Here is a 12,290-nt window from a genome sequence, read left to right as displayed (position 1 = left end):
ACCGGCGGCAGTGGTCACACCAAGGGCGGCCCAGGCGTTGGCGGTTGTCTGTGGATGGAGTATGAGCAGCAAGAGCAGACCCGTCGAGGGCTGTAGTGGACAATGAAGTACCTAACATGACCTTTTGGCGACTCTTCTCGCGGCGTATATCGGAGAAAGCTTCACGAATTGTTGGAAGAGGTTTCGAATTCAAAATCCGTGAGCGAGTCTGGTCAAACCAAATTTGAGGCCGAGAAGAAATTTGAAGGTGCGTTTCTGTTCTATGATTTGACGAAATATGACAGTCTTCGGGACACTTCCAAGAGTACACCTTGAATAGATCTAGTTGCTGCCAATACCGAGTAAGAGTATTGAAGTATTGGGTGACGGAGAGATAACATTGACGAAAGTCATGAAGAATGGTCTCAACAACAAATAGTTCGCTTGTATTGTCTGCACTAGAATAGGTATCACGGGCAGCATTCCAGATTTCCTTGGCCGTGCCATAGAGAAGAAAATTTTCGCCAATATCAAGTGTCATCGAGTTAACAAGCCAGGCCATAACTATATTATTCTCGGATTTCCAAGTCTTGTATGATAGATCTGTCGTCATCGGAGCTGGAGCATCACCTCTCCAGTGAGGTAGTCATCTTTGCCTTTGTCGCATACAAACATCATGACTGACTGCGACCATTGGAGGTAATTATGGTAGGTGAGTTTGTGGCTGGTGATGAGAACAAAATTATTGTCTAAATTGCTGGGCAATGAAGACCCAACCGCGGAGGGGTGGCTAGAAATGACATCACTAGTGGAGGAGTTGCAGGCATGGCCGTACTTAGTCATTGAGCACGGTTGGAACTGGCTGTGCTCGATCGCGGAAGAATCGACGCTAACGATCAGACGCGGTCGCGAGAGATCGCGGGAGAAGCGGGAGATCGCGGGATTGCGGAAGAGCACGGACGATCGCGGAAGAGCAAGGATGATCGCGGGAGATCGCAGGATCGCGGGAGATTGCGGGATCGCGGAAGAGCAGGGACGATCACGGGAGATTGCGGGAGAAGCGCGGACGATCGCGGGAGAAGCGCGGACGATTGCACGGACGATCGGACGATCGCGGAAGATTGGAGAGAGGCGCGATCGGTCGATTGGACGAGGAGCGCGAAGACGTTGAATCCAAGACGAAAGCGGATGGGGAAATACCTTGATAAGTAACAAGGCCGGTGGCACCCGATGTCACACTAGTAGGCTGGACTGGTGACAACTGACCGAGCATCTTCTGGAGGGCATTAATCTGTTATTCGCTGAATGGGCTCGTTCCTGGAGAGGCTTCGGTGGTGCTGGTGGCAGCTACCCGATGATCCCGTTTTGGTTTCCCATTGGCGGGTTTGCCATGAATCCGCCAACACGTATCCCGAGTATGGCCAGAACGGCAGCAGTGGAGGCGTTGGCGGTTGTCTGTGGATGGAGTATGAGCAGCAAGAGCAGACCCGTCGAGGGCTGTAGTGGACAATGAAGGACCTAACATGACCTTTTGGCGACTCTTCTCGCGGCGTATATCGGAGAAAGCTTCACGAATTGTTGGAAGAGGTTTCGAATTCAAAATCCGTGAGCGAGTCTGGTCAAACCAAATTTGAGGCCGAGAAGAAATTTGAAGGTGCGTTTCTGTTCTATGATTTGACGAAATATGACAGTCTTCGGGACACTTCCAAGAGTACACCTTGAATAGATCTAGTTGCTGCCAATACCGAGTAAGAGTATTGAAGTATTGGGTGACGGAGAGATAACATTGACGAAAGTCATGAAGAATGGTCTCAACAACAAATAGTTCGCTTGTATTGTCTGCACTAGAATAGGTATCACGGGCAGCATTCCAGATTTCCTTGGCCGTGCCATAGAGAAGAAAATTTTCGCCAATATCAAGTGTCATCGAGTTAACAAGCCAGGCCATAACTATATTATTCTCGGATTTCCAAGTCTTGTATGATAGATCTGTCGTCATCGGAGCTGGAGCATCACCTCTCCAGTGAGGTAGTCATCTTTGCCTTTGTCGCATACAAACATCATGACTGACTGCGACCATTGGAGGTAATTATGGTAGGTGAGTTTGTGGCTGGTGATGAGAACAAAATTATTGTCTAAATTGCTGGGCAATGAAGACCCAACCGCGGAGGGGTGGCTAGAAATGACATCACTAGTGGAGGAGTTGCAGGCATGGCCGTACTTAGTCATTGAGCACGGTTGGAACTGGCTGTGCTCGATCGCGGAAGAATCGACGCTAACGATCAGACGCGGTCGCGAGAGATCGCGGGAGAAGCGGGAGATCGCGGGATTGCGGAAGAGCACGGACGATCGCGGAAGAGCAAGGATGATCGCGGGAGATCGCAGGATCGCGGGAGATTGCGGGATCGCGGAAGAGCAGGGACGATCACGGGAGATTGCGGGAGAAGCGCGGACGATCGCGGGAGAAGCGCGGACGATTGCACGGACGATCGGACGATCGCGGAAGATTGGAGAGAGGCGCGATCGGTCGATTGGACGAGGAGCGGCGCTCGAATGCGGACGATCGGGGCAGGCGCAAACTAGGGCAGTGCTCGGACAAGAACGATCACGGGAGAGAAGGGCCGTGATCGAGCCGAGCGAGAGAGACTAACCTGGCTCTGATACCATGTGATTTTTGAATAATCCTTTTTCTCGCTGAATACATAGATAATTCACCTATAAATAGCATAGATAATTCACCTATAGAATACATAGATAATTCACCTATAAATAGACGAGTACAAGAGAAAAAGAGGAAAAAAATTTTCCTACAATTAAGTAATTCCTATAATTATGGAATAAACATAAATCTCTATAATTAAGGAATTACCCTTTTTATACTATGACTAAATATAGCAAGTACTAAATAAAATTAAAGTAAATAATAATGAGCGTAATTCCATGGCAGGTAAATCTAAACTGAAATAAGATGATATTCGTGATTTAATTTTGGTTAAGGAGGTGCGCAGGAAAAATTCTGACGAGACCACGATTTCAAGTTCGACACTGAATGTTGATTCCAGAGGGAGATCACGGGACAGGAGCTCAAACAGAGGAATATCAAAATAAAAGCACAGAGACTAGCAATTCAAAGTCCGATTAGAAATTTAACCTGCTGAAATTGTGACAAAGCTGACCACATAAAAAAAAACTGCAAAAATCCAAAGAAGATGAAAAATAATAGCGCTAATGTTGTAACTGAAGAAGTACATGATGCACTATTGTTGACAGTTCCCAGTTTTGTTGATGACTAGATACTGAATTTAGGGGCATCTTTTCATGCATCTTCCCACCGAGAGTTAATACGAAACTATGTTGCAGGTGATTTTGGGAAGATATATCTGGTTGATGAAGAAGCTCTGAACGTGATGGGGATGAGAGACATTGATATTGCACTCCCTAACAAGAGTGAATGAACTTTGTAAAAGGTCACACATTCCTGAGTTAAAAAACTTCATTTCTGTTGGGCAGCTCAATGAGGGTGGTTATTAAATAGTGTTCTTAGATAGCTCCTAAAATGTTACAAAAGGGGCACTAGTACTGGCTCGGGGTAAGAAAACTAACACACTATACATGACTACAGGTTTATTCCGGCTTGATCACATGAGTCAGAGGGACATGAAGGAACTTCAGTCCTGAAGGCAAACAACCAGAGCTGAAGTCAGCTGATCTCAGAATGCGAGTTGTATTATGGGGAAGCAGAATAATGTCAGTTTCTTGAAAAGTGACAGAACGCTAAAGACAGATTAACTGGATCTTGTACACACCGATGTTCAGGGACCTTCTCCAGTGGCATCTCTTGAAGGCTCTCGTTATTATGCCACATTAATTGACAACAGCAGTAAAAAAGTAAGGTTTGTTGATCTATCAAATGTCACAATGCAGGATAGTGATGGAACTGACGAGAAGAGTGGGTCCGGAGCACCTATTCCTATTATTCTACAGTCAGCTGCAGAGTCGTCCGCCCCTACAATTGCAGTTCGCAGATTAGTCAGAAACAGACATTCTTCACAGTGTTACTCACCAACCTTGAATTATATTTTGTTGACATAAGGCAGAGAGTCGCAAAACTACGAAAAAATCTTACAAGATGAAAATTCGAGCAAGTGAGAGCTGACCAAGAAAAAGAAAAGACTGGAGTTGTGCTCGACTTCAGTTGCCCTTCCAGTGTGAAAACAAGAGTCTTAAGTTGTAGAGGTGGATAATATCACGTTTGAGGAAAAAGACCATGCAGTCAGTGAATGATGCAGCCAGTGTCCAATCTCCAAGTGGGAAAATTATTAAGATATGTGGAGCCCAATCCACTACATCCAAATAGGAATGATTTGTGCATCTATGAAATATATATGATAATAATTGGCTCTTTATTTTGTTTCTCTGAAAGCTTCACCCGTACCTTCCTCTTTCGGTTCCAACCTCCCAATTTGTTCCTACCTTATTTACTTCTCGAATCCAGATCTCATGCTATCAGTAATTTCACGATTAAGGAATTCCTTAATGGGCCTAAGATTTGCAAGATTAAGGGTCTGCTTGGGGCAGCTGCAGTTGCGCTGCCCCATAAAGCTGTTGTAGGGAAGCTGCTGCGGGGAAGCTAGTTTTCTATTTGTTGCAACTGTGTGAAAATAGTTGTGGGGCAGCTGTTTCTGGAAAAATCATTATTCTGTCTGTTTAGTAAAACTGTTTAAAACAGAACTGTTACAACTACATAATTGATACTTCAGAAGCAGAAATTCATTTTAAAACAGAACAAAAGTTCAGCAAAGCAAGGACATAACAGTCATCTTCTGCTCCACACCTTGCACCCTTGCATGCAACTATGGACAATCTCTTCAGATTTTTGTATGGTTTAAGAATTTCAAGTACATTCATGTCTAAGTCATAATTGACAATGTTCGGAAAGCTTCTAAATCCCACGTTTAAGTTCACATCATCATCAGTTTTGCCCCCAATTCAAGAATAAATCTATGAGTTTTCTCCACACATAATTTTGCAATGCGAGCCTCTCTAGCATTCTTCACATTTTCAAAAAAATATATTCTTAATTTGTGCAACTCGCACATATGTTCCAACCCCCCAATTCTATAACCATTCCCAATTCTTAACATTAAACTCATTCAGCTCTTGAAGAGACCTTAGTTTCCCAATTCCAGATACACTAAATAAAGCATTAGGGGGCAATTTTAGTTGACACAGATTAGAAATATTACTCACTTCGTTTGGTAAGAAATCATCAAAACCATATTCTGATAAATCTCTTCTACAGATTTAAACTACAAATGATAAAGATTTCTTAGAGATCTTGGCATCCGAGTGAGTTTTAAGTATCGAAGATGCCTCAAATTTTTAAATGCCTTGGATAACATATTTATAAATGGAAATCGTAAAGAGAACAAACAAATGCTTCTCAATATGTTAACAATTTCATTACATATATCAATAAAATATTGATCACCTCTTTAACAGGTCAAAAAAAGCGAATGCAAATTTTTAACTTCTTTGAAAAGTTGCAAGTGACTTCAAATTAGGTAGCCTATCCTTCAGATGAAGGATAGTACTGACCTCAGCTGAAACTTTTATCAGCACAATCTCCTCAAGTTTCTCCAAGTTGGGATCAATTTTGAAATCATGTTCGTCGACGTTGCAAAGTTTGCAAGCAATTTCAAAAAAATAAATAAATAAATAAATAAAAAGCTAAGGATTGTAAAAAACACCTTTGTTTTCTCCATGATTCATCTAACCAACTCCTGTTCGTCTCAAGTTCCATGTACTCAAAGTCATCGAGCAAATAAATTCAACTCATCGATGGCATATAGTAGCTGCCAGATTCAACTGTTGAGTGTCGGATTTTGATCTGTGATTTTATGCTTGGGGGTAAGTAGAGGCGACAACTTGGATCTTGGGGTGATTATCTCGCAGCCTCTCCAGCTCCTCCCAGCGTGTCTGCCATCTAAACTGATCTTGCAGGTAATCAGACCAAGCGTTGAGTACCTACGCACCGATCAAGGCTGAAGGCCTCGAGGCGAACGAGAAAAAGGGCACCAATTGAAAAAACCGAACGAGAAAGCGGGGCCGAACCCGCGGCCCGCTTTTTACCTAAACCGCGTAGCACCGCCCCTCCCGCTGCCCCAAACAGTGAATAATAGCGGCACCCCGCCTCGCCGCTGCCCTACCGCCGCCCCAAAAACAGCCTAAATGGATGCTTCTTCCGCTGTGACCCTACCGCCGCCCCAAACACAGCCTAAATGGATGCTTCTTCGGCTGTGACGTTGGGCAGTATTCCTTGTTCGTGGCTTCTTCTTCGGTTCGGCTTGCGGAAGAAGCATAAGGATTTGCATCTTGTTCGAAGGAAGGAGTTCCGAGCGATTCTGGAGGAAGAGAATCATGTCGAAGCTTTGATCACATATAGAGGAGGATACTTGTTGTTTGGAGCTTCAGCGAATCGCGAAGGGTTTTACTCGCGATCTTCTTCGGCAAGTAGCTTCCTAGCTTCTTCGGTGTAAGGTTTATACATGAGCGGAAAAGAAGGAAATCAGAGCTCTTGGTTAGAGAGAAGAGAGAGAAAGACTCTTTCTTGTAATCGTCGAGGCGATCAACAAGTGTAATAATCGAACTGATAAAATCCTCTGCAACTCTGTGGGCGTAGGCAATTTGACGAACCAAGTAAATCTGTGTTTCACTTTGTTTCTGTTTTGCGAATTTTTCGTTCAATTTTTTCGCTTTATTGCCATCGTTTTTCACAACAATCCATAGCCGTGCACACAACTCCCTCCTCTTTTTCCGCACAAACGAAGGCTGGTGAAGTCGCTCGACTAGGGAATGAAGGCTTAGTTTGACTTCGAATTTTTATTCTTCTTCCCTCTTCAATTCTTCTCTCGTTCTCCGTTCGTTCTGTGATAGTTAGGAGTGAAGAATGATCGAGAGGTGCCCTCCCCCTCTAGACTTCACTTAATGAATCATCCTAACGGTTCAATTTAGTATTATTATTTAATGTTTTATTTTTTTATTCTTTCATTAAAAATTTAGTTATTACACACAAGGAGGCAGTAAATCCACGTATGAAAGGTCAATCGACCTTCAGAATCCCAAAATAAGAGGGTCCATTCCGTCCAAGTTTTGTTGCGCCCGGTCCAAACACAGGAGTGGTTGCAGGATTGTAGCAAGGGTCGCGAGACTTTAGCAGAGATCGCGGGATTGTAGCAGGGATCGCGGGATTGTAGCAGGGATCGTGAAAAGGGTCCCATACGGGAAGCTCCAACATCAAAATGTATTTGTGATTTAGTTAATAATTTAAAATATTAACTCTTGTTAAATAAAAAAAAGGTGCAAGTAGGTGGAGAGCCGTCAATATAAGATCTCAGGTATATGCATGATCATATTTCTACATTAATTAATTCAATCTACGACCTTTAGAATACACTAGTAAAATTTTAAATGCTATTTCAAACTCATAAAAATTTGTGAAATATTGTTAGTTATTGATTCCATAATTTTTTAAGCATGATTAAGCTTTATTTCTTCTACTCATATTCATTTCTTACACTTACATGGTACCGAGTCGTTATAAATTCTATGAGACAATCTTACACTATACTTTTCCAAGTTTAATACTACCAGGTAAGAGTGCTTGAAAGTTACCTTTCCTATTCTCTCACGGGATAACAGCGCAAATAACCATTCAATTAATGATTCAATCTAAATATTTAAATGCAAGTCCAGTATAAGTTTCTCCATAAATCCTTAAACAGGTAGAAAAGTGATAGGGCTAACCTTCTGAGAAATCATTTTTTGGAGCATGGTCTCCACTTTTTAAGCAACCTTCTAACCTTCTCAACATTAAATTCTGTCATATGTCAAAAGGAGTAGAAGAATCATCGTATTAATCCATAATACAAAACCAAATTGAAGTACACTACAAACCAAAAAAAAAAAAAAAAAAAAAAAAAAAAAAAAAAAAAAAAAAAAGAAAATAAGACAGCATAATGTACAATTCATACAAATATATCATAAAAAAGGACAAAGACAACATGCTGTCAAATAGATGCTCTCGTATCGATAGCTGAATTGGACCAATTGATGTTTTTTGAGATCCACATTGTATTTGGCCTAATTATGATGCAGAACGGACTGCTTACAGATGAATGACCATATTTACATAACTAACACTTTTCTAAATTTTAATGCTGCATATATGCCTCTTTGCACATACATATGAATGACCATATTGGCGATTCTTTGATAAACTAGGGAGGATTTGAATGCAATAAACTTGGAATTTGGATATTAGGCGTATAAATGCTGCTTTAGGAGTGTTTTGTGGACTGATTTTTGGAGCAGCTTTGCTGCGATTTTGGGCTGCAATTCCGGGAATTTTTTGAGTTATTTTGCTACATATATTGTTGCAGTGTTTGGAGCTTTTGCGGCTCGTTTGAGCTACGGTTTTGGAACTTTTTTGTGGTTGGTTTTGCTACTTGTGTAGCTGCGGTTTTGGAGACCTTAGAACATTGTTTTAGCGTCGTTTTGAGCTTCATTAATCGTCGATTTGGAAGGGAATTGAAGCATTGTTTCACTGTCAATTTATTAACTGTTGGGAGGGATTAAACATTGTGTTTTGGGCTGATTAGTTAGCTGATTTTCCCATTACTTGGGCTGCGATTTTGGGTGTTTTTGGTGGCCTGTCTTGCTGCGGTTTTGGGTGTTTTTGGTAGCCTGCCTTGCTGTGGTTTTGGGTGTTTTTGGTGGCCTGCCTTGCTGTGATTTTGGAAGTTTTTGGTGATCTGCCTTGCTGTGGTTTTGAGTGCTTCTTTTTTCTTTTTTTTTAGAAGTTCTTAGCGGCCTGTTTGGTTGCAGTTTCGGGGCTTTTCGGGACTATTTAGATGCTTGTTTGGCTGCGATTTTTTGGAATTATTTTTAAGGTCGTTTGACTATCGTTTTAAATGTTAAGTTGAAAGTTGCTATATCGTAGAGAAATGAGAGAAATTACTCTTCGGCCTTTACATGAGAACCATGGGTGCTTTCTATTGACTTTGAGAAGAGGCTTTAAGTGTTGTACTTTGTAATATTGGAATATTGGAAGTTTCAAATGAGCCTTTCAAATTCATATCTCTGGATGTTGGAAATTGTTTTAAATGTGGTTTTGAGGGTTAATCCACCCTTCACTTCTTCGCCCTTTCAGATGGATTAGTCCCTCCTCTCTCTCACCTCATTTTTCTTCTTTTCTTTACTTGCTTCTTGGTTTGATTTAGGTGCTTATATTTGAAACATAAGAGCGCATATATAGTCATAGTTATATATGAACCATCAAACAAAACTATAATTTGGATGGTTTTTGGGTTTGAGGGTTGTGATAACAAAAGCATCTGGTGATAGAGCGAAATAATACTGCATCCTACGACATTGGGACCTGACCCAGGGACATGGTGAGAATGCAGGCTGCCAATATTATCACCGACACTAGACTAGCGAAGACTCCTGCCTTCTTAGGCTGCTGAAAGTCCTAGCCCGACATTGTAATTAACTCGTGGACGATTTATTTTACAAAATATACAAATACGATGACTGGACATATATTTTCTTTACAACGTAAATATTTTTGATTTCTAAACAAAAGAAAATTATTTTCGTCTATATGCATAACAAACCACAAACTTTAAATAATACAGTCTGATTGTCCACTTGTCAATTACTTGTACTTGGCTAAAAATTGCACTCCTATGATTGTCTTATCGGAAATTTCTAGTTGAATATCGGGTTTTATACATGTGGATGACCGATGGTTGCCTTCAGAATTCTCCGGGAATGCTAAAATCTGAGCCCACCCGAACTTGAATTCTTATAGCACGCTTCGGTCTTTTATAGTTCACTTGTTATTTTCTTCGGCTTTTCCCTGTGTTTCCTTCCGATTTTCTTCGTGTTTATTTTGTGAGTAACTTGCAGTTTTCTTCGAGTTTTCTATGAGATGATTTGTCATTAGACTTATATATACGTGCATATTTATCCTGCTAGCTAAATTTTCTTTGATACTTGTCCACTGTTACCTGTGAACTAGTTTACCTGCTGCACTAACCCCATTTGCAGTAGTAGCAAACACGCCAGATACATATGTTTATATTATATTCACAGTACCTTTTTTTACAGCACTTTTTTTACTGCACATTTTACTGTTTCTATTTACCGCACATTTTATTATTTTTTTACTGTTCTTTACACTGTTTTCCTTCACCGCACTTCCTCATAGCATATCTTATTTATACACGCTTTAAATTAATTGCAAGACCTTCATGATAAAGAATAATAGTCGGTTTACCTAAGGGTGGATCTCTATAAAATACCAAACCTGAAACTGTTACAACATGGAACATGAACCAAGTCTTTGTGGGCAACACGACGAAGCCTCAATAGACGGAGGATGGAGATCTACGATGACAAAACAAGTCTACATCAGCTAAACATTTCCTTAGTTTAAATAACAAGCCACAGGACTTCGAGGTAGTCTGCATAGCGCGACATAAATCCTTAATTTACCTTTAGGCCTTTTCACATTATCTTTTAGGCCTTTTACACATCTATGTTGTGCAATCTAATCTCTAATTCGCTTTAAGCTCCGAGGTCATCATTTGATACAACGTAAACACTCTCATATTCCAGGTTATTTGTATAACCGTGTCATGCAAATATAAACTCTAAATAATAAAATTGACAGGATGAAACATCAAATAACATCTTCTCAAACTTGAAGCAAAACAATATGATAGTTTGGGAAGGCACCGAGGATCTCCTCAGGATCCATGACATCTCCTACATTTCTTTCCTTTGATTTCAGAAATAAATGTTCCCATTTGATCATTTCTCGCTTGACTTTTCTATGTCAAACCTTGTAAACATTAAAATTTTGAATTCACGAAGATAGATACCTCTGATCATCATCGAGAGTTCTCTTAAGTGACTCCATTCAATTGAGAGATAATTAACTATAGGGGTTTGCCTCTATAGGGAGCTTTAAGAACTCAGGTAATATAAACCCTATTTAATTTTTAATATTAGATAGAGGAACTTGTCGGTCAAAACAAAATGTTCGCAGTTTAAAACAGATGTCATGAATTCATTATTTTATTTAATCAAGTCTCACTACTAAGTAATGTGTTTATTCCTTGAGATAGACATATTGATTGCGGTGTTGTGCTCGTTTATTTAAACTAATAAATGAATGAGATTCATCCAGTCTCATTTTTTAAAAATTAAAATATTATTTTCAAAAATCAATATATATATATATATATATATATATAATTAAATCAATCAAATATAGAACATGTCGTCGTTTCGCTCTGCTAAGGTTTCGCCACATGGCGAACCCTAGCGTCTCGCGTCGCCCTCATCTTTGGCTTTAGGAAATACTCGCGTCATCTTCATCGTCAGCTTGTACTTGTGTCGCCGTGCCTCGAGTTCTCGCGTCGTCTGCTTCGTCTAGCGGTAGAGCTACCCAGTGTGTTCGTCTGCGCTGCGCCTACAGGCTCTGCTTCTGCTCGACAACTGTGCCCACATGCCAACACCCGCGTTGTCTGCGAGAAAGCCGCTCCTTTGTTGGCACTGGCCGCGGTAATGGCCTCAGGGCTTTCCTACGTCGTCGCCCTCGTCGGGGAGAACCCCGCCAAACCCTACTATGCTACAGTGGTTCACAAATGCAGCTCCTATTTTCACCTCGCAGACACTCCGATATTCCCGCAGATGTACCTGTTGACCTCATTTTTAGTGAGGTCTAGTCTTCCTCTTAGAGTTTAGGATCTAGCCTTAGGGATCTCCCTTCGACTATCTTAAAAACTTAGAAATGGGACCCGCCTCATTTTAAAAATTTAACCCGCTTCTGTACTCTTTTGCGGTTCCGCGTGTGTGGTATCGACTTCTAGCATTTAGAAGAGTGGAACCAACATGAGGAAACCCAAAAGGGATCCTTATAAGACCTTTTGAGCCTTAGGGTGACCTTTTGCACAATTCGCACTCCCGCGCGCACAAACTTTGTAATTCGGAGAGTCGACACGTCCGGTCGCCACGATTCACATCGCTTTGAAGCGATCGATCGCAGGTCGAAATTTTGTAAAATTTGAATTTTGACGTGTTTCTAGCCCGATTGTTGACGACGTCGTCCGAGCGATCCCGGATGACAAAACGGACTGCATCAGCGCGTCCGGAATGTCGATTTTGCCTAGGGAGGACACCCATTTTGTTACGACACCGCGCGTGAATAAATCACATGTGATTTAATATTATATATATAT

At 41.2% G+C, this 12,290-nt stretch overlaps 1 protein-coding gene across 2 annotated transcripts in view; it reads right to left on the bottom strand.

Annotated features, from left to right (window-relative positions):
* Positions 1-12,290, bottom strand: part of LOC110024269 — a 57,631-nt gene that overhangs the window by 12,733 nt on the left and 32,608 nt on the right. For both annotated transcript variants that reach the window (XM_020724146.1, XM_020724147.1), the window contains exon 11: positions 7,786-7,858. In XM_020724146.1, coding sequence (XP_020579805.1) covers positions 7,786-7,858 — 73 coding nt within the window. The remainder of the gene's footprint in view (positions 1-7,785; positions 7,859-12,290) is intronic.

This window comes from Phalaenopsis equestris, unplaced genomic scaffold (genome assembly GCF_001263595.1).
Source record: "Phalaenopsis equestris unplaced genomic scaffold, ASM126359v1 Scaffold000251, whole genome shotgun sequence".
Taxonomy (NCBI): Eukaryota; Viridiplantae; Streptophyta; class Magnoliopsida; order Asparagales; family Orchidaceae; genus Phalaenopsis; species Phalaenopsis equestris.
This window is presented reverse-complemented; position numbering and strand designations above follow the sequence as displayed.